Source organism: Aedes aegypti, chromosome 2 (assembly GCF_002204515.2).
Source record: "Aedes aegypti strain LVP_AGWG chromosome 2, AaegL5.0 Primary Assembly, whole genome shotgun sequence".
Lineage (NCBI taxonomy): Eukaryota > Metazoa > Arthropoda > Insecta > Diptera > Culicidae > Aedes > Aedes aegypti.
In genome coordinates, this window is record NC_035108.1 from 119,737,776 (window position 1) to 119,762,213 (window position 24,438).

Genomic DNA, 24,438 nt, shown 5'->3' on the forward strand with positions numbered 1-24,438 from the left:
CATACCTCCACTATGGGAGAGTTTACCGATTCAGTTACTGATGAATATTTGTGTACTACCCGGGTAGAGGAGAATTGCAAATGAATAGCAAAATTTACCATTAAAATAGAATGTATGAATAGCAAAATTTGTTCTTTGTTTGCTTGAAATAAGAGATAAAATAACAAAAATAATAACTAAGTTTGTATGGTATAAAAACTAAATAATATCACATTTTGCAATTGTAATAACAAAATAATAGCAAAAATATAGGCAACCTTAAATAACAAAATATGTTATTATTAAGATATTGATAACAAAATAATAACTAAATAAGCTATTCACGGGTAGATCAAAATAATGGTAATTTCACTTCTTTGACTATAATATCTAAATTTAGCATAATCGAAAAATAAACTTTTTGCTTTCCTACAAAAAACTTGTTTTTCAAATCTTCAATGAATACCATACGAATAGTAAAATGAGCTATTATGGCAAAATTTGATATTAATTTGTTCTCATGAGTTTTTAAAACAAAGTTTTCAATTATCAAAATAATGACATATTTTACTGTGATGGCAAACTTTGTTATTCTTTAGATATTTAATGTTTTTTAGTATTTTTGCACGAATAACGTATTTTTCCCTGATAGTATATTTTGTTATTGAATAGTTCTTCTTCTTCTTCTTTCTGGCGTTACGTCCCAACTGGGACAAAGCCTGCTTCTCAGATTAGTATTGTTATGAGCACTTTCACAGTTATTAACTGAGAGCTTTCTTTGCCGGTTGACCATTTTTGCATGTGTATATCGTGCGGCAGGTACGAAGATACTCTATGCCCTGGGAATCGAGAAAATTTCCTTTACGAAAAGATCCTCGACGAGTGGGATTTGAACCCACGACCCTCAGCATGGTCATGTTGAATAGCTGCGCGTTTACCGCTACGGCTATCTGGGCCCCTTTATTGAATAGTTATTACATGATTTTCAAGTATAACAAACCAATAACAAATTATGCTATGATTGTACGTTTTGCTATGAATGAGATATTCAATGTCATATATTAATAACATAATAATGGTTAAACTAGATATGATTGCAAAATTTGTTCTTATTTTACCATTATTTTGTTATTCACCTCTATCCGGGTAGAGCCAATCACCTGTTATCACACCACTTAGGTACTCACTTGTATGAAAATTTCCGTTTCCTCCTGTCAGCGGCTCCATTCCCCATACCGTCACCATCATCATCGTGATGATGGTGGCCACCGTGATGGTCAACTCCCATGTGCAGGGTCTCGGCACCGCCCAACGGAAGGCTCTGCTGGTGGCTGTTGAGATTCGACACGGCGGCCATACTCGCTTGCATGGAATCCAACAGGGCCGCGTTGGAAACGGTGACCGTCGATACGGTAGTCGCCGTCAAATGATCATTTCCAGCGGTGTTCGCACTGAAAAAAAAAGTAACAAGTAAAATGATCATTGGATTACTTGAAAACTGAGTTCAATAACATACAATTCTACAAATACGAATACTCAAAGCAAAATATAATCAACACAGTAGGCATTCATTTCAAGATTACTAGCGATGATAGAGCACCGTGGAATGTGTATTCTGGTGTGTCTGAAACCGTTATTAACGAAAAAACACTACTTTGGCACACACTATTCAAAAGATATTCGAGCATCTTTTCCATGTATTTGATAATGTTTCAGAAAGGGAAATGAAAGTGTGAAAATGTGATTTAAAAGTTTTTCTTTCTTTTGTATCCCAGCACATGTTACAAAGCATTCCCTAAAAGAACACCATTATCAATTGATAAATCAACTAAAGTTGTTTAGCCCCGTCGGACGGGGCTACTTTGGACATTCACTTTTTGGATTTAATGGCAGCATAAATATTGAGCCATTTTGTGTCTTCAGCACTTTTATTAAGCAATATTTGCTCTACAACCAGGCATGAATATTTTTTAGAACAACATCAACAATAACAGGATAAACAAGAAAATATATCACAAAAGTCCGAACAAATATTCGCAAGGAACACAACATTGGCTATGTAAACATTGTTTAAATGATTCACATATGGTGCAAAATTGTTAGGAGCATCACAAAACTATCAAATAGTTATGTTCCATAGATTTTTTTTTGAAAATTTTATGTTGAAAATTGTTGTTTTGTAAAATGATAGATCAAAGGTCTTGATTTTACGACTGTTATTATATTCAAAAGTGCTGATTTGTATATTTTACAACACAAAAAAAATGAACAAAAGATTCAAAATAGTGATTAGCTATACAAAATATATTTCAATCCATATAATCAGTAAAGTCACAGCAAAATTAAAAAAAAATTGGTCATATGAATCCGCAGTACAAAGCAATTGCATCCTTCATCTGCTACAAAAAAAAACTACTCTTAGGCCATCTCTAAACTATTGAGATCCAAAGTGTTTCAAACATAAGTCAAATTTTAATTGTTTCCGATCTTGGAGACTTTCTTATACTTCATAAGTTGCACTTTGAATAAAAAATACATTAAGTTACAGGAATCAATGAGATCCTTATACATATCAATCATATAAAATTAAGAATCAGAACGAATGTGTCTGTACAAAACAAGATAATCATCGCAGTACTTGTTACTTACATCATTCGTTTATATCAGTGGTTCTCAACCTTTTTGTAGCTGCGACCCCCTTTAGAGTCCTACAAACATCCCACAGCCCCCTGAAAATGGTTGATATTGAAATCCATAGATATTCTTGGCAGTCATACCCAAAACAAGTAGATAATGCAAGCATTCTGCTATCACCCTTCGAAGAAGTCCACTAAGACTAGTCAGGAGTTTAACAAATATCTTTCGAAGAATCTGATAAGGAATCTCAAGAAAGTATCTTGTCAAAACCCTGAATAAAAATTCGTAGGTCAAGATCCCAACATAAAATTATGTTGATAATATTCCCACCGCAAGTAACATTAGTAAGCTTTATAAAAGTTGGTTCAGTCACAATATGTTTAAAAGTTACTTAACTTTTATTCAGCAAAATTGTATGCTAAATAAAAGTTCGTGGATGATTTGCAAATGTGCTTCTGAAGAGCCAACTATAGGTTGTGGATAGAATTCGTTGAACAAATCTCCGGGAACTTTCCGAAAACTTTGTCAGATATCTATCTAGAATCTTTGCAAGGAATCTTAGGAAATTTGTGCATGAGCATCAACATGAACATTGATGACCGTACAATTCGTAGTTGCTACTCCGTGATTAACAAGAATCATCGAAATTGTACAGGGAACCAACGAATAAAGTGCTAACTGAAAAAAAAACACACCGACCGCGCGAAAAATGAATCGGACAGCTTGGGCCTTTCCAAAGCACTTAGCAAGCGAACGAAGCCAACGAAGAAACACTCCAAGCGCGCGAAAATGAATCGGACTGCTTGGGCCTTCGCCATACTATAGATATCTTAAGAAATTTACCCAAAAATCCTGAAGATAGATTCGAGTGGATTCCACGAATATTATGGAAAAAAAAAATTAAAAAGAGATCGTAGTTCTTCAATCGCTCCAATAATGTATCAGAGTCCCAAGGAATTTTGAAGATCTTTGAAACCAAAATATGCAAGGACATTCCTATTCATATCACATTGAACAAGCTTAGAATTATTTTCAAGCTCACGCTGGAATAAAAATCAAGCAAGGAGAAGAAAGTTTAGAACAACTGCACAAATAGTAATTTAACCTAACAAACTCTTATAAACAAACTGATATTGAATGTATTTTATCAGTACTAGCCTTCTTGAAAGTAACATAAAATAAGTTTCAGTTTTGAAATATTTGTACAGCAACTAGACGCTTATTTGAAATAGCTTCGCGGACCCCTGAGGAGCCGTTACGGCCCCCCAGGGGTCCGCGGACCACCGATTGAGAAACCCTGGTTTATATCATCATAAACAGCCAAGCAATCTTAGCTGACAGCTCAATTTAAAAGGAAGTTAACTTGAAGTTACAAACTAAAAAATGTGAATAGCATGTTTCGCAGAATAGTGTTACACATTTAATATTATCGAGCTTTACAATTTTCTATATTAGGTTTATCGATGAAAAAACGTTCTAAAACACCATAATGAACAATAATCTATAGAATCAGTTTGAAATTTATGAGAAAAAATTATTTTGTTACCAAATCGTATTGATTTTTAAAAGTGTCCAAAGTAGCCCCTATTTTGTTTTGAAGGACACATTTTTTTCGCTATTCAAGCAATTTTTTTTTCTTGATGGATATTTTTCATATTTTGCACATTTGCTACGTACATATACAACTTAGATATATGCAAGGATTATCGAAATCTATCCATAATTATTAGAGCTACAAATCCTCAAAGTTGAAGAATGTGGAAATAATGTCAAAAGAAGCCCCGTTTGACGGTATCACGTTTACATTGAACATTCAAAAGATGTATCTTCAAGCTGATTTGACAAAAAAAGTTTTTTTCCAAGCTCAAAAAGTTACCGTTTTAGAGCATGTTTCGCTGTTGATGTAGGTTGGCCCTTCAAACATAGGTTTTTGTGTTTTATTTTTGTTTTAGATTCCTCAGCAAAGTTGTCTACCCTTCATCTTTAGAGCCGATTGAAATTCATATTTTGAGGCCTGTACAATTTTGCTGGTGAATAGTTATAAACATTTTTCATGAAAAACAAACGTTTTTTCATATATAGATGAAGTTGGGGAGAGTATTTTTTCGTGACAAAAAAAAACTAGTATGTTTCATATGCTTATAAACGTACTTCTGAAAGTCAAAGGAGTTCAGCAATAAAAATAAGGATGAAAGTCTTCTGAAAATATCGTCTAAATTTATCTCACGGTTAAATTTTATGACATGGCTCCTCTTAAACTTTCGAACACTTCTGTTTTGGGATTTGACAGGCTCTTTGGGAAACATTCTGATTGGAAGTAACGAATGCCTAATTACCGCAAATTCGTTTACAGGTGATTTGTCCACCGTAGAAGACATATCGTATCTGAAACGATATAGAGTACGATTTGTAATTATGACGCTGACTTTCCAGCCTAGATTAAGGAGAATAACTGTATGCAATAGTTGATCATATATAGATGATTTCATTAATTAATTAGTTTAGAAAATCCATGCTAGAAAATTGAACCTTGTAGTGAATTGGGGAGATGCTTTTAAAAATATGTTATTAACGGTTATTAACCCCTCTACCGGGAACTTCATTTATTACAGCAAAATAAATATTCAAATCGTTATAACTTTTTTGTTTTTCAATATTTTTGCACCATTTTTTCACATGTTTTCGAATAACTCTTCCAGTTTTGTTTTGGGGGACCAACATTTTCAACATAAAATGCCTTTGGAAAACTTATCAAAAATAATAAAATGTAGGCTATATAATGCCAGGTAATAAGGAGCTACTCTGAAAAAATCATACGAATTAATTAAGAATTCTTGAAGATATCTGAAAATTAAGATTTCATGATTTATGAAGTTTTTAAGATCTTTATTTGGCCATCGTGGTTCCAGAAATCTAAATGCTTATTATTTACAGACGGCTTCATCAAATTGCTTCATTTTTTCACCACATACTCTCATTAAGTATTGTTCTGAAGAGTGAATATCCGAATACGATTAAAAATTCTGTAGCCTGAGAAGTTAACGAGGCGTTCTGGTTACGCGTTGGTATCCCAAAGAATTTTAGAATATCTTCAAAACTAGATGATATAAAGGTGGCCCAGGTGGAGAAATTTTGAGAAATGTTCCATACACGCTAGTACTCTAATGTAAGTACAAACTTATCATCCCATTTTAAACTCATTCTTCCAACCTTAATGAAGGATGTTGCTGAAGAAACAAAACACTTTTGAGCTAATTTTGTTTGGGATTTTTGTACATAATTGCAGGGCTATAATCCCATATTAAGCTAAATAATAGCAAAAAAAAAAACTCATGAATATCTCATCTGCTATCCGTCGGATTGAATTTCTCACATCAACAAATTTCTTTAATATGGTTTGAAAAATGAGTTTTTACTATAGGATAATAAGTTAGTACTTACATTACAGTACTAGCGTGTTTGGAACATATCTCAAAATTTCTCCATAGTAATTTTCATATAAACCTACATTGACTTTGGGCACCTTTAAATCACCACCTAGAAAGCTTAAATTGTCACAGATCACTATTTTCATGGAAAGGATGATAAGGAGCATATGGGAGATTGGATTCATATCATTAATAAACAGATCTGCCAATTTTTTTCACATTTTAAGCTGACAAAGACTATCGTCATGCCAACACAATTATTTTTGTTTCTACAACTATACAATCATAAAAAGGTGCATTTTTTTGTTATTAAAAAGTATTCAACTTTTCATCAGAAAAAAATTGCACTATTTTTTTAGACATTTCGTCTCCACTGGAACAGATCATACTTCTCCGGTTATTGTTGTTAAGAGCACTCCCACAGTTCTTAACTGAGAGTTTTTTGCCATATTTGTCATTTTGCATTCGTTTATCGTATGTATTGGTATCGATAATACTTTATGTCCAAGGAAGTAAATTAAATTTTCATTACTAAAATACTATCTATTGTATCTATTTGTTTCCATTAGCCATATCTTCCATGTCTGCATTTCAATTAGCTCTAAAAGTGATGGGAAGACAGTTTTGCTGAGAAACTTGAAATAATGAAAACAAAACACGAAAACCAATTTTTGAAAGGCCATCCCACATCAATAGCAAAAAGGCTAGGAAAAATCTTTTTTCGCCAAATTAGCTTAATTTTTTTCGATCTTCAACTTTGTACAACAAACTATATCAATTCCTTAAAATAAAATAGTTTTGATAATTATCTTTTTTTGCAAAAGGCCACCCTAACTTTCGTTACGACCAAAAAAATTCTTTATAATAGGAACAACTTTGTAGAAAATCATTTTTACGTTAAATCGCAATTGAGCTCCATCTTTCCTTCTAAAACCCCAATCCGTCCCACTGCGCATTATGACAGCCATCTTTAGATTCCAAAGCAGAATTAGTTGTAATATATAAAAAATAGCAGTTTTACACAAAACAAAAATGTTTTTAAAATAGCAGTTCAAATTCGTTTCCAAGCAGTAATGCAAAAACTATCTTTATACCGTACTAACGATATTTTTGGGAATTTTTTGAAGAAATGTTTCCCAGGTTATCTAAAATTGTGCAATTCATTATTGAACTTCTCAAAAAATTTCTACAGAAGTTCCATCATTCCTGGTTCTAGAAATAATTCCTACTCCAGGAATATCTCAATATTTTTTATATTTTGCTTTACAAATTCTTCTATGAATCACTCCATATCAGATTTCTAAAAAAAAACATACAGAAGAAGGTTTGAAACAACTTTATTGGAATTTTGTTGAGGAGTTTCTGATGAAAATCAGGATATATACTTATAACACAGACAAACAGACGTAACACTTAGAACAAAACCCTATCAAAATCATAGTCACGAGGACATGTACGCCCAATGCTAAAATCGGTATGTTTGGCCGACAGGCCAACAGATGGCGGTAGTGTGTAAACGTCAAACACGAACAAAAATGATGCGAGCGCTGAGGGTGGCGGATTGGCCACCTACCATATTTTTGATTCGACCGTTAAAAAGGTGATCGATGGACAGTGATGAGAGTGTGACGTCTGTTTGTCTGTGGTTATATCTTTCGAACGGTGAGTTGACGAAATTGGTTGACATTTTTTTGATAATAATGGTTTCAGACACACCCTGAATCAGATAATGAACCGATTGTTACGTGAAATACATGTAATTCGTAGAGGTTAAGGAATCCGCCCGACAACGGCTTCCAAGATCTCTCCACGGTGCTATTTTCTACGATACATCCACTAAACGAGTCGTGATTATTATTACTTGGTGGGCGATCGCGAAGCCCCGATATCATAGAAGACGTTATGGTGGTGATAATTTTGAAGCAATCCGCCGGTACTGATGACGGGATTGGTGATCTCACCGCTAACCACCGGAACTAGCGACTGCTGCACCGGAGAACACGATACGGACACTCCAAGTTCGGTCAACTGGTGTGGCTTGAGTTCGTCCAACGTTAGAAATTCACGTTCTTCTTCCGGAACTTGCAACAGATGGTTGTAGGGTAGATCTTGCAGGGAGAAATTTCTCGCCACCATGCTTTCACAGACGCACTTTTTTCAAACCTTATTTGGCTGTCTTGTTTCTTATTTTGGCACTACGAAAACAATTCACTCAAAAATAGCACCGATCACATTGCACGATTAAACCAGTAGGAATCCCATCGGAGGGGCAGAGGTTTATTTTAATTCACTGAGATCTGTAATTAGCTGCAGCACAATCGACCGATGACGACGACGCATAGCATATTACCATCATTAGTTGAACGACGAGTCGTGTGTTCTCCGTCGATAAATCGTTGAAATGCAATTAATCTCACATCTTCCCGTTGTAATTTAATCCTAGCGCCTTTCGCGGGTTACGTAATCACAGCGTTAATGTTAATACTGTGATCTATTGAAGTGAGTACGACGATAAGATGCTTATAGAGTCACTTTAAACAGACTTCACTATTGTGGTTTTGCTAATGGAGAAAGTATTGTATTACCTGCAGTATAGGTCTTTCAATGTTAAAGAACTTTACTCGAAGTTTGTCAAAATATTAGCATTGGCATTAATTATCATTAAGGTGAAGGTAAATCAAAGCCAGAGCTTTATTTTTAAGAGGGCAAATCTGGAAAATGTGCGTTTATGGTAACACCACCTCTTGGTGGTGACCTATCGGTGAGAACTTCAGCGCAGAACACGTTTTGGTTCTTCGAGTTAAAAATTTCCCAGGAAACGCCTAATGAAATGCATCCCATGGGACTCATGAAATGTTCCGATACCTTTGAAAGCTCCTCTAAGTACCATTTTAAGATTCGAACAGAAACAAACTACAGGAGGCATTTCACATGTTTTTCAATGAGCCGACTAGAAATTTCACTAAAAACATCTCCTGGTATTGATTTTTCTAAAAACAACTCCAGAGAATCCTCTAATAATTTGTAAAAGTTTTACTATCTATAGAATAAGTTACTATCCTAGCAAGCATAACTGCTCGGATGAGCCAAATAATATCAGTATGTAGTTCTCTGAGATTTCACTGCCGATTTGTTCAAGAATTAAATATAGGAATTCTCTCTGCAGTACTCTTAACATCTTTTTCAAAAACATTCACACAAATTTTAGTAATTTTCATGAATTCCGTCGGTATAAATACAGGAATTAAACTAGATGTGCATTTTCAGCAATTCCTTCCTATTTGTATTTTTATTTTCATCACGAAGCTTCATCTTTAACATGTCGTAAGGATTTCTCCCGGAATCAGACCTGCAATTTTTTATCTCCAATACCTCCAACGAATCACGAAAGAAAAATGTACGGAATCCAACGAGAATGTATGAAAATATTACTTCTTGGATTTCACAAATTACTGCAAGATATATATTGAGAAAAACATCTGTACAAGTTCTTGAAAGTCCTTGTAAAGGTTTATAAAGTAATTCTAGTAGAAACCCAAGCAACATTAGAAGCTGGACAATAGTTTATTAAATTGAACTAAGCTTGAGAGTGATTTGTTTGGCTCTTGTTCAACATAAATGTTGGTAGGGAATTCCTTATAAAACTTCTGGATGATTTCTGACAAAATTTATGTAGTAATCTGTGGATAAGGCATTTTTTGTATGAGGCTTACAAAATTCCAGCAAATGCTTCTTAGGACATTGTTGTTGCTATTTTGGATGAGTTTCTTAAAAAATCCTTAATACGAATCTCTGTAAAAATTTCGGTGATCTAAGAGAAATTCTTAGATTTTTGAGGTAGTTTCTGGTATGAGAATCTCAGTAGGCACGCCCGTAAGGATTCCTGGAGAAAAATCTAAAAGAATATTAGATGGTTTGCTCAGAGACATTTTTAAAAGGACTTTTAGAAATATACGTGGAGGCATTCCAGACCTTCAAATTTGCCAGACATGGAAAACTTCAAAAGGCCTTCCTTAGCCAAGTGGTTAAAGTCCGCGGCTACAAAGCAAAGTCATGCTGAAAGTGTCTGGGTTCGATTCCCGGTCGGTCCAGGATCTTTTCGTAAAGGAAATTTCCTTGACTTCCCTGGGCATCGTACCTGCCATACGGTATACGAATGCGAAAATGGAAACTTTAGCAAAGAAAGCTCTCAGTTAATAACTGTGGAAGTGCTCATAAGAACACTGCTGAGAAGCAGGCAATGTCCCAGTGAGGATGTAATGCCAAGAAGAAGAAGATGAAGCAAAATATCAATGTAGGAATCCTGGAAAGAATTTTTTGAATATTAAAGACAGAGTGCTATAAAAATATTTAGAGAAGTTTGGAAAAAATCTTGATTTAATTAACCCTTATCCTCTCTTGATACGTTTTGAGCATTCTGAAAAAGACTCAAAAAATCATATCTCCGTTATTTCTGAAGCGATTTTTAAAATTTTACCACTGTTGCAATCGGTCACGTCTCTAGTTTCCATATGTCATACAGAATATGATATTGGCCACGTAATTCCGGAGTTATTCTTTTTAAACCGGACAAAAAACCTACAAAAGCCGCAAGCTATTGTCCAAGCAGCCTGCTTTCCATCATCAGCAAACTTTTTGAGAAGGTCATTTTGAACAGATTGATTGTCGTCCAAATCAACGAAAATTCAGTTTTTGCCAATGAACAGTTTGGATATTTGGCTGCTCATCAACTTTTACGTGTAACAAATTCGATTCGTTCAAACAAATCTGAAGGCTATTCTACTGGTCATGTTCGTCTAGACATGGAAAAAGTATTCGATAGTATTTAGTAGAAAGACTTGATTGCAAAATTTGATTCAGATTCAGCGGATCATGCCAAGGAAGATTCCGTAGTGTTATTTTGATAAACTTCCGTTACAGGATTTCTAATTTCAAGTTCTCTCTTAATGAGGTCGTACGAGTGAACAATAAACAGTTTTCAGGCAATTCGTATCAGTAAAATCCCGGGAGATCTTTGCTATTCTTTGCATGCACTAAAAGCAGTAAGGAATTTTGGGGTAATATGCACCCTTGAGGCAAAACGGCCCACGGTACTGTTTTAAGGTATTTGCGAAATATATGGGGAAATTGTATCATCCGAGACTGATAATAAGGATCCCCAACACACGATTTTACTAGAGCAACTCCAAGAGAAATGTTCCAATTTTTCTAAAATATTCTTAGAAACACCAAAAAGTCGTTTAGCTCCGGGAGTGCATATTACATAGGCCTCCAATATAGCACCGCGCACGATCATCTCAAACATCTTCGATGCAGCAGAAAGGCTAGTAATACCTCTATAGTTAATAACATCCCGTTTATGTACCACAAGCATGAATGACTGTTTCCAAATCGCTGGGAAAATCGAATCACCAAGAGATTAATTGAAAATCCGGCATAGTGGAGAGGCCAAAGCACTCATGCATCGCTAATATACGGCTGAAGGAATACCGTCCGGGCCAGGTGTAAAGGTGCATTTCAGTTTTTTAGCAGCTTAGCAAACCACGATGGGCGTTATTTGAAAATTATCCAAATCAAAAAGATCCCTAGGGAGATCTGAAACTGCAGAATCCATCTCAGATGGGGTTGCAGGTTTCGCATCAAACACAGAGGAGAAATGGACGGCAAAAAGTTTGCATTTCTCCAAAGGTGACGAAGATACTGTGTCGTTCAGGAAAACACTTATTGGAATGGTCGAGCTCTTCCTTTTGCAATTCATGCAGTTCCAAAACTGTTTTGGATTTCCCTGAAGGTTGGATTGCACTCGCTACACATAGGGGGATCGGGGCAATATGGGCCGTCTAAGGAAAACGTCACAGAATGCATAGAAAAACAGCAAAAAATATGGTTTAAATGCAAGTGACTTGTACTATAAAATGTTATCTTCAATGTTACGTCGATAATTAATGTTAACATCAACTTGCAAATTAGTTCAGGGACTTTTTGAAAAACCATGTTTTTCTACGTGGTCACCAACCATATGGGGCAGTATGAGCCACCTCATTCAATCGAATGATTTTTGTTTAAAACAGCATAGAGAAGAGTTAGTGATGAAGAGTACATTATTGGAAAGGAAATTGTATTAGCTTTGCTTGAAATTATTGATTCTGGTGGCCTAATTTTTAAAGATACATAATACATAGTAAACAGCCCATGTTATACTAGTACTAAATTGCGATACTTGGTTCAACGTGTTTTCTAGCAAAGTGTTCCACTTAAAAGATAACTATGCAGTGAAAAAATAATCTGGTATATTTAAGCAATACATTTTTATGTTCAAAACATTGTTTGTTTTGCATTAATTTAGGTGGCTCATTTTGCCCCGCCCCTTTATCTTGAAAATAATATTTTGTTTTTCATTAATTTTGTTCACGAACAAATCTAATTTCACTCACGAACTGTTCATTATGATCAGAAATTTCAAAGGATTGGTAAAATTTACCAGAATTATAAATATAATTGTCTTATAGGCTTAATTGAAAACTGCCAAAATTATAAGCTTTTCATGACGAAGAACAAATTTGTACATTTTTGTGAATATCTTGAGTGTTCAAACGAATATTCTTACGGTTTTTATTGTGGTGGCTATTTGAGGCATCCTTTAGCAGATCATAATGACACTAGACATTAAAACACTGTTTTTGAGGTCAAAACCGGGGTGGCTCATATTGCCCCGTATGTTCATATTGCCCCCATTGCCCCTACGACTTGTAAAGCGACGAATTGAGCTCCCGACGCTCATCACATCCGCGATGAAAGCTACAGTATTTTTTCAAGTGACGGAGTCTACGTTGAGAGGAGCATTACGACGTCGCACAGTGCGTTGAATGTATGGAGATGCGGGACAAAAATCAAAACTGGAAGATCAAGCCATTTTAGCTCCTTGGTATGGAAGGGAAAGTTATGTTTGGCCAAATAAACTACAATTTGCATAAATTACATATACCATACGCATGATCGGAAAACTGTCCCAAGCGCCAATTTCCTTATTTTCTCAAAAAAAAAACTTGCAATTTGTACTTTTACAATCAATTTTGGTCTTCTTCTTCTTCTTTCTGGCGTTACGTCCCCACTGGGACAGAGCCTGCTTCTCAGCTTAGTGTTCTTTTGAGCACTTCCACAGTTATTAACTGAGAGCTTACTATGCCAATGACTATTTTTGCATGCGTATATCGTGTGGCAGGTACGAAGATACTCTATGCCCTGGGAAGTCGAGAAAATTTCCAACCCGAAAAGACCCTCGACCGGTGGGATTCGAACCCACGACCCTCAGCTTGGTCTTGCTGAATAGCTGCGCGTTTACCTCTACGGCTATCTGGGCCCCTATCAATTTTGGTCACATTGACCAAATTCCGGATTTTTTCCGGACACTCGGTTCTCTCAGAAAAGTGGTCACAAATGGACCGGTTATAAAGCAAGGCATGCGATTCATCAATCCACAAAATAATACGAATAAATATGTTGAAGATTATTTCAATAGCTTTTGGTCACATAAGCCACACTCCGGAAGTCTTTCGGGTGCCTGGCTTCATCGGGAAAGTGTCCATAAACGGATCAAGAATGTAACAAGGCATGTCACAAATATCAATCTTCAAGTGCATCATGTATTTTGGAGATTATATCAACAATTTTTGATATAGTCGCATTAGTCACATTCCGCAAATCAATCATGCACCTGGTTCCTTCAGGAAAAAGTCCATAAACGTAACAGTTATGAAACAAGGCTTGCAACATATCAATCTTCAAGATAAGTTAAATCAAGTATGTTGGAGACTGTTTCAATCATATTTTGCCCTGTTGGTCACATGTCGAAAGTCTTGCCACCTAGTTCCTTCGAGATAGTGGCCCCAAACTTATAAATTATAGAACAGGGCTTAAGGCATATCAGTCTTCATGATGTCAAGATGTTATGAATCAAGTATGTTGGTAACTATTTCAAGCATTTCCAATAATATTTGCAACATTTCGTAGATCTTCCAGTTTCTTGGATCCCTCGGGAAAATGATCATAAACGGATTAACTTTTAAAAAAGGGCTCGCGACTCATCAATTTCAGGGATTTCACGCATTTAATATGTTGATGACTGTTCCAAACACTACCCACATTCCGGAAGTTTTTTGGCATTCGATTTCCTTCGCAAAAGTAGTCATAAACGGAACAATTATGAAATAGGATTTTATAATTCAATTATCTTGGAAGTAATTTCAAACATTTTTGATCATATTTGTTACTAAAGATCTAAAAGTCCCTCGTGCACCTTGGAATGGTGACGGCTCATCAATCTTCAAAATTTTATAGATCAAGTAGGGGAAGTGGTGGTAAAATGAACAGGGGTGGTAAAACGAACACCATGCCTTTTACCGAGAAAAAACAAATTTCGATGAATTTTTATCACGCACGGACAATTTAGATCATAAATCTTAGTGTTCGAGTTGATACGTAGGTCAATTGAAGTGAAAATACCAACAAAAACTAATGTTTTAGAAAACCACGTTTGAAAATTAGAATTGACCTAACTTTTAGCTCGGAAGACTTGAGGTTTTTCAGTGAGGTGAATATCGTTATGATATGATGTCAAATCTGATACCTTTAGAATTCTTTTTGAATGGATTACAATCATTATTGAATGTATTTTCGGCGGAGCAATGAAAATTTTCAGAAATAGTTGTTTTGCTCACGTTTTTTGCATGGTGTTCATTTTACCACCAACCGCAGTTCATTTTACCCACATAGTGCAGGTAAAATGAACATTTGCATCGCTATTTGATTGCGATGAAAATATGTGAAAATTTAGCTATTTAAGTATGGATTCATGTAGCTGCTATAGATTACATCCCTATTTTTGATGTTGTGCGATTGAACTTTACAAATTCTTGTTTTTTCTATCAGAAACAAGATGATTTCCTTAAGGTGTTCATTTTACCACCCCTTCCCCTACCGTGATGAATCAAAATCCGAACGGTACCAATATCCGGACACTCTGAGAAAATCCGATAATTAAAGGCAAACCTGAGTGTTAGAATGTTTATTAATAATTAATACTTTTACTACGAAAACAGCTGAACATTTTACATTCATTTATAATCTAGTTGCCATTGCCAAATAATTGAAAATAACAAAAACAAAAAAGATGCTCCTGTTGAACGTCTTTTCGTCGCGGTCCAAGTGATTTTGGTTATAGAGCGCACCCTCAACGATTATCAGCTAAAATACGTGAAAAATGTATTATATATGTAGTGATTGTGACATAATTGTGCATAATGTTGTTGTTGAACAGTTCAGTGACACCACATTGCAGATATACGGGATAAATACACGTTTGAAATAGTGAAAACAGGCTGTCCGGGATTGAAGCCAAGTGTTTTTAAATACGGACGTTCAATTGAAAATGTATATTTTGGTGGCGTTCTTTTATATTTTCCAAGTACAACCAAAAGAAAACTATGAACATTATCGAAACATGTTAAATAAGAGTGCAGAACAATGAGGTGCATCGTTTTATGAAGAAAAAAAAATAAGCAATTAGTGATGATTTTGAATCAGACCGCAGGGATTTTAGTTCAGGTAACGAATTACAAAATTTGCATAAATTTGTATGTTTATACCATTACAAAACATAGGCTTCACACAAATCTGCTAAAATCGAGATATATTGAGTGTAGTTAAAAAGTTTAACACAGTTTAAAATAATAATTCCATGTTAAATTATAGCTGTCCGGATTTTGATTCAAAAGCGTCCGGATTTATCTACATGCTTGGCTCAGGTGTCCGGATTTAAAGACAAGAAATGCTTCATTATTTTTACTATTTCTATAGCAAAATCTCAAATTTCTTCGAAAAGTTTATCATGTTTACTAAGATTAAACATTAAACTGTTCGTTATGTAAAAAGACTTTGCTTAATTCCATAAGAAATATATTCAAAATGGACTGCAAACATTTGTTCCGTCTTAAGTGTCCGGGTAATGGTGCATCACGGTATGTTGCGACATTTTTGGTAATATAGACCATATTCCGAAGGTCTTCCAGCCAATTATTTTTCATCGGAATATTGTAATGAAAACAGGAATATGCTTGTGACATATAAATCTTCATGATTGTTGAACCACATATGTTGAAGATCATTTCAAGCATTTTTGCCACATATGATATATTCTAGAAGTCTTCCGGACACTTGGTTCCTCTGAAAAAGTGGCCATGAACGGAACAGTTATGACACATGTTTTGGAACACATCAATCTTCAAGATTATATGGATCATATATTTAGGAGTCACTTTAGTCACATTTGCCATATCAACGAAGACTTCCGAGCATCTGAAATGAGAAATTTAGGAAACAAATCTGTGTCAGATGGCCAGCTTCACAGGCATGTTCCCCACCAATAAGGGATTTATGCCATGATATGGAAAAATTCTTGCGGAAGTCCTGAATCAATTACTAGTGAAAAACATGGAAAAATATGCAGAAAATTCTAAAAGAACCTTGAAAAAAAATTGGTGGATAAAAATCTTGAAAAAATAATTTAGTGATCGCTATATTTAGACACTTGATGAATTATGTGTCGTAAGTTTTGTTTATAACTGATCCGTTTATGGAAGATTCCGAGCGAATCAGGAAGATTTACAGAAAATGGCAATGTAACCAAAAGCGTTTGAAAATGTCTCCTGAATATGTGATACACATAATCTTGATATGTTCCAAACCTTGTATCATAACCGTTTCGTGCATGGCCACTTTTTCAGAAGAACCAAGTATCCGGAAGACTTCCGGAATATGTCAAATAAGACAAAAAAAGCTTAAAATAGTTTTCAATATCGCAAGCATATTCTTGTTTTCATTACATACTTTCTAGAGGTAAATCGGTTGACCAAAAAGCTTCCAGATTATGGATAGTGTTTGAAACAGTCACCAGCAGTGGCGCGGAAGCGGGTAGGACAAGTAGGACATGTACTACGTACAAAAATACCTGGGTAGGACAGTCAACGGGTTGTCCTACCCACGATTCAACAACGAGATCAGCAGAAAGCATGAAAAATAAATTAAACTTTTAATCATTTGTCCAATATACATAAAAAATCGATCAACGTCGTATTCATTCTTATAGAGGATAGAAGGCACGATAAGGTTTTTCATTGTATTATCATGCCTAGTAAAGCGTGACATGATTTGTGCATGAATCTCTCGAGAGTTCTGCTTTGTGAGAATTGATAATATCTATAGTGAAAACTGACTAAAATAATTACTACAAGAAACGTTTTCAGCCAGTTAAAACATATATGGAGCAATCCTCTATGGAATTTCTAATCAATGAATAGTTTCTTAAAAACATCTACTGCCACTCCTGTATGTGTTCTGTGACAATTTACCTTGAGCATTCCTCGAAGTAATTCTTGAGAAGTTTCTGGAATATCTTTAGAGAATTATCGAAAGATTACTGAAAAATCTTTGGATATAGTAATGGATCAATCTAATACCAGTCACATCGTGTTATACACAGCCTGAGTATGACAGAGCTAGCAATTTCTGAACGTTCGATTACTCTTGATATAATCTATCAAAGCATTGCTGAATCTCTGGATGATTTTCAGTGCAATTCAAGTAGAATCCTCACAGCACACTCCCTAGAAGCACTTGGCTGATTCAGAATTGCCGTAAAAAATCCTGGAAGAAGTTCTTAGTTAATTTCTAAAAATGATTTGATTAAATTCCTACCGCTATTTTGGAGCATCATTCATGAATCCATTTTATTGATTATGAAGATTTTCTGAGAGATTTTTTTTGCTAAATTGTTGAAGAAATTCCAGTGAAACATTTGATGAAATTTCTGCGTGATCATCTTCAGTTTCTCCTGAAAGTTTTGGTAATTTTTCGTGTCACTCCCGTACAAAGATAAATAAACTTCACAAATTCACATAATTTTTGCTGTTGATCCATTTGTTATAAATAATTAGTTGAGCGAATAAGAACAACCTCACGGGCTGTAAAGGCAAGCAGTTTAATTTATTTTTGTCAAATTTGTTTATTAACTCTCTAAAACCCAAATTTTTATTTTTGATCTAAATATCATTTTTCGCTGAATAAAATCGATCTAAACACGTTTTAAGCGTTGATTTATTTGTATTCGCAAATTTGTAAATTCTGGTTTTAAATTTTTATAATTTTTATTTTTGAACATCCCTATCATTTTCTATTTTTTCTTGAAGCCTCTTCTGGTTACCTATTTTTAACAAAAATAAAAATTTGAAGTTTTACAGTACTTTCAAAAATATGATTTTTGAAATTTTTTTTTTCTGTAACATATTTTATTTTCCATGTTAGTTAACGGGAACACAGTTTTGGAGCAAAATTAATACCACCAGGCTCTACTTTTGTGATAGGTTGATAGTGAAAAAATAAGAAATGTACGAATTTTTAGATTATACATCAAACAACAATTAAGCATTTGTAGGTTATAAAAAAACATTTTTCTAAAATACAAAAATGTTTCAAAAGTCACCAAAAACTTTCCTGACATGCGTATAATAGGCCTAAGTTTAAGTCAAAAATAAAATCATTTAGATTTTCGATCTACGAAAAAATACACAAAACTCAAAAGTGTACCCCGTCTAAAGGCGGGGTTGGGTATTAGAGGGTTAAAATTGATTTAAAAAGTTTTAAAAGGATAATGTTGGTATTGACTTAAAAAGTTTAAAAGTTGGTATTACTTTGATTTTCCTCCAGATATTTTGTATTAATTCTCCAGTTCTTGCTGTAGGAGATCTTCCAAAGATTTCTACAGAATGTCTTCCGAGGAAACGCACAAAGAATTATTCCAGAGTTTAATAAAAATAGCTTTTTTCTAGAAACTCTGCAAGAAATCCTCCGCTTGTTCATGTGGATTCCTTCAAGAATTAATATATGTTTCCTCCCAGAACTCCCACAATTCCTTGAGATTTCTTCGAAAAAATCTATTTTTTCTAGGAACTTTTCGAGCATTTCACCCAAGTATCACTCCTGCACCCAAGTATCACTCCATCACTCAAAAAGTTTCTCAAAAAATCCCATGCAATCTTCAAGAGTTTATTTATGTTTTCACAACAGGTACTACAACTTACACTTACACAATAGGTACTACACACTTACACTTACACTTACACACTCACTTGAAAAATTTCTCAAAGAATTTTTTGAGAAATTCAGATGATTTCTGAAAATATTTCAGGAGAAATTTAATATCTGTGGTCCTCCTTGGGAAAATCCAAGTATAAATCTTGTGGAAGCCTAAACAAAATTCTGTGAGAAATTCCTTAGAAAAATTATCGGAGAAATTCCTCGGGAAAAAATCCTTAAAGAACTCCTTCAAAAATTTCCTGAGTAATAATTTAACACGAATACTTGAATAAATTTTGTGATGAATTTTTAGAGAAAATTATGAAAAAAAAAACACATCCAGTAATACTTATCGTCACGAGGAATTCTCAAAAAAGTCTTAGATCTAAGAGCATTGTCTGCTCTGAAGCTATGAAGAATTAAACTCTTATCTCCTGGCTTCTATTAGTTTTGTTTAATTTTCTTGGATCGTATTTGGTATCTCTTCAGCCTTGATTTTGCTCCGTTTAAGACTCTTTTTTCATGCACTCACTCGCTACTAGCCCTGTAAAAACGAAAAGTCTTCTAAAAATATGTTATTTTTCTGTTGAGCGAAAAAATCACATAAAAATATCGTTAGAACGCTTGGAAACAGTAGATTTCCTCAACTCATCTAAAACCCGACCAAAATGTCACTTACTTCCCTTTGCATTTGCGCCCACTCTAGGATTGCATTCCATTTCCAGTCTAGGATTCCATGGGATTAAATTTTATCTTAGCTCCATGTGCTCAAAATAATTTCCAACGTTTGTCCTACCCATGGTTTGAACGTGGCCGCACCTCTGGTCACCAGCATATATAATCCATAAAATCTTAAAAATTGATGTGTCACGAGCATTGTTTTATAGTTAATCCATTTATAATTATTTCCCGATGGACCCACAAGACTGGGAAACCTTCGGAATGCGTCAAATATTAAAAAATGTTTGAAATAGTCTCCAACATACTTGCTTCATAACATCTTGAAGACTGATATGCCGCAAGTCCTATATCATAATTTGTAAATTTATGACCACTATCTCAAGGGAACCAGGTGCCCAGAAGACTTCCGGAACGTGGCCGATGTGACCAAAAATTATTTAAATAGTCGCCAACATACTTGATTCGTAAAATCATGAAGATTGATATGTCACAAGCCCTGCTTCATAACTGGTCCATACATGGCCGTTTCCTGGGGGAACCAGAGGCCCGAAAGACGTCCGGAACGTGGCCAATGTGACCAAAATCAATTGATATAGTCTTCAAAATACTTAATTCGTAAAAGTTTGAAGATTGATATGCCGCAAGTCCTGCTTCATAACCAATCCGTATATGGCCACTTCCCGGTGGAACCCAGTTTCCGGAGCCAAAATGGGCCAGAAATGCCCGAAGTTGTTTAAAGTGACCTCTTTTTGATAAGTCATGAAGAATGGCACGTCCAGGTTTTTGAAGCGTTTTGTAAGTGGATCATCATCCGGGTAAAAGTCTACCCCACTGCACCCCGGAATAACTCCGAAACCATGTGGCCAATATCATATTCAGTATAACATATGGAAACTAGAGACGTGACCGGTTGCATCAGTGGTAAAATTTCAAAAATCGCTTCAGAAATAACGGAAAAATATCTAGAATATTAGAAATATAATCCTTATAATAACACCTGGAAGAATTAATTGATGTTTTTGCATAAAGTCCTGGATAGTTTTTTGCTGTGAGTTTTTCCAGAAGTTCCGAAATATTTATTGAAAGATTTGTAAATGGAATGTAAAGACAATTTTTAGGAAAAACTTCAACGCAAAGTTGTCAAAACTGTTTGGTGAACTTTTTGAAGGATTTGTAGAGAGAATCCTTTTTCGGTGATTTGGAGGACAATTTCTGTGAGACTTCTAGATTTTTTTGTAAAATTTCTTGGAGAAACATTGAATAATTCCAGTAAATCAAAAAAAATTAAACAACAACTGGTTGATATAACTAACAATTGGAATTTATATGTTTTGTGCACGTGAATGGTCTTTCTGGAGAAATGTTTGAAAGAATTTCTATATTCTCTGGCGGAATCCTTCAAGAGAGTTTTTAAACAATTCGATAGAGATTCTACGAAAACAATTGTGGAAAAATCAGAAAGCCTAAGAAACTGTATGAAAAAATGGTTGAATAATAACTTCTATCCTATGGAATGGTTTTCTGTGAGAATCCCAGGAGGAACTCAGTGAAAACTTGTAAAAGAATTCTTGGAGAAAGCGCTGAAAAAGTACATGTTCTATCTATTTCAGCCATAGGAATCCAATCAATCAATGTTCAACAATCGCATAATTTCGGTTCTATAAACTCAACAGCATGTTCAAAGTCGAATCAACTCCAAATATAGTCCTCATACGTCATTTTAGTCAGCAGATTTCCTTCATGGCTTCTTAATTAGATTACGCAATCTATATACCACCAGTGAGCTGTAACAGGATCAAATTACACGTTCGTCGCAACCTCGTCGCACTGGCAGATAGCCTATATTTTTCCCACACTCATTCGCCATACAATTGCACCAACCACGAAACCACTTTTCTTCGCTGACCTTCGCCTTTGGGGCATCCAGATGCACCACACTGTAATCCGAACTTAATCCACAATCTGCCGACGGTACCGACCTGGTCTTAATAGCACAACAACTGATCAATCCTTTGAAAGATTCCACCACCGACACGAAGGACAAAACGTTCCTGTCCTTAGCGCTCGCTCACATCCTTTCGCGGCGGGTTCTCGCGATAGACTGTGCCGATTCCGGCGGGTGCACTCGGTAAATATTCCTTCTTTCGCTCACCTGGCCACTATATGGAAATCGCTATGCTGGCAAAGTACGCTGAGGAACAGGAAATGGGAATATTCAAATGAACCATCCGTCGGCCGAATGAATCCAGGTGAGAGAGGATGAGCGAGCGAACATGTATTCTAGATGGTAAGCAAGGCAGACATGAGACGGCGGCAGTTAACGTCACCAATAAGCAGAAAATCCTGTTATGGCATTTTACCACCCACTCCCGTGCCAACCTCGGCCAAAACTTATTGGGGATATGAGTATTTTTACGTTGTTCTTGACAGAGGGAACAGTTTTGGGCTATTGAACTTGACAGATATCAATGCAGTGCAGTATTATAAGTTTTAAAACTTATATGGATCCGTTAAATTTGTCATATCTTCTAGAACTATAAACCTAACAAAATCGAACGCAATCCATCCTCTTGTAGCTTATACACTCCCGCGCAAAAGTTTATGGACACTTTTTAAAATCATATATTTTTTTAGTACACATTTCTGTGTAATTAAAACTTTTAAGGATCAATTCGAAAGGCATTGAGTTAACCTTACTACATAATCATTTTACCAAAATAAAAAAAAATGAAAAATGAATTTCATTCGCTAAAATATTAACATGAAGTGTCATTTCAAACAAAAAAAAAAACACTAAAAAGCATGGCAGAATTACTCAGCATATCCAAAATTTCAAACCAATGCAACATTAGATCGTATGCGTTGCGATCCTGCTGAAAATCAAGATTTGCAGTAACATCTCTTCAATGTCATGATGTATGCCGACAATGGCACTTAACGCTCCCGGTATAGAAACAATACAACAATGGAGTAGAGTAAGTGATACATTAGTTGTGGGTAGTCCTATGGTTGTGGTAGTGCCATTCATACTGATTTCATTGAATTAAAACTGCCATTCGGCGTATTGGTTGTTGATACGTGAAAGAGTCAAAACTAGTTAAATACATCGTTAAAGCTGATGAAATATCACCAACACTGTTTAAAATTGTCTCGCTTGTAGCAATACATGCGGTAGAGTGTTCCCATTAAAAAAAAAACAAAGGACACCGCAACTAAAGGAATACAAATTAAAAATATATCGCAACTAATAGAACAGTGAACCAATAGTGCAGGTTTTATTTTTCTCTGACATGCCGTTGCTTACTGCAATGAAATATTTTTTCTCATTAGGTATATAGTCGTTGCCTCCCGTTACAACAATATAATGTGCATTCACAGCAGCGCGCTTGAATTTTAAGCAATTTCACTCTTTCACTCTTCCATGAAATTAGTAAACAACAAGGCCAGTAAACGTCAAAATCACATACAAAATCAAAACAGACTATCAGGTAAAATCCTGTTTTTTTTTGTGAAACCAAGTGATGATATCGGAGTAATGTCGCGCATCGGTCGAGTAAAGTGAAAAAGTGTCGCGTTCGTTAGTTCTTTTTGATCTTTCGACGTTGACGCTTGCTCCTGGGCAGTGCGTCAAGAAAGCCTGAGCAGTCGTCAGTTGTTTTCCCTCTCGGGTCGCGCGCCTATTTTCTCTGAGTGCTTTTATATAGCCGAGCAAACAAGTGAAGCTGAAAGTGGATTGTTGCTGCTCAAGGATGACGGATCAATTGGTGAGCTCGTTTCATGCAACTATTTTCAATCTATAGAATATGTATGACTGCACCTTTAATCGTTACAACGGTGAGACGCTCATAAATATGATTTTTCAACAAACTTTGAAAGGTTCGTCACTGTGAGTGTCGACATAAACTCTGATTCATAAATCATTTATGTCTAGTTTTTTTTTCAAACTCCTTTTTTCTTGTTACTTTTATTTTTGTAATTAAAAAAAAACTTTGAATGGTTCGACACTACAAGTGTAGACTTGCGAAAGGTTCACTTTATTCAACAAACTTTGAAAGGTTCGTCACTTCAAGTGTCGGCATTATTTTTCTCTACATAGATATTGTTCATATCAAATGAAAATATCATATTTACATATAAGCATGATTATATCTCACAAATAATTATTTATCATGGTCTAATCGCTTATCAAAGTGAATCCTGTGACCCAACGGTTCTCCCCATTAACAAACATCCCTCCCAGTAACCTTTGTGGAGATGTAGAGGCAAACACGGTCTCCAAATAGCAAAGGTTACACACTAACATTCCTTCTCCCAATCCCACCTGACTGCAAGGACGTGGCCGGCGCCCAGCCGAACTTCTAGTTGATTCTTTGTGCATTTTCACTGCCTTCGGTCAATCACGGAATAGCAACCATTGATATGTGTAGTCAGTCTAAGCTAAGCTAACCAAGTGATGATATCGGAGTAGACTCTTCAATAGCAGTAACTTTTGACTCTCATTATGTCGGCGTTAAGTCAGAGTGGACCAAGTGACATTTATCATATTTTGAGAAAAATGGGACCATGTGAAAATCTTCAGTTCGGG

General features: G+C 35.3%; 1 protein-coding gene across 4 annotated transcripts in view; it reads right to left on the reverse strand.

The window, feature by feature from the left end:
• The window catches only part of LOC5573421 (protein cycle), a 186,351-nt gene that overhangs the window by 36,680 nt on the left and 125,233 nt on the right, over nt 1-24,438 (reverse strand). The window contains exons 1-3 of one of the 4 annotated variants that reach the window (XM_021842131.1): nt 21,833-21,954; nt 7,906-8,351; nt 1,167-1,430 (exon numbers count right to left, since the gene is read on the reverse strand). In XM_021842131.1, the coding sequence (XP_021697823.1) occupies nt 1,167-1,430; nt 7,906-8,180 (539 nt within the window). In that variant the 5' untranslated portion in view covers nt 8,181-8,351; nt 21,833-21,954. Of the gene's footprint in view, nt 1-1,166; nt 1,431-7,905; nt 8,585-21,759; nt 21,792-21,832; nt 21,955-24,438 lie in introns of those variants that run through there. The other 3 variants (XM_021842135.1, XM_021842133.1, XM_021842134.1) reach the window with 3 other exon arrangements.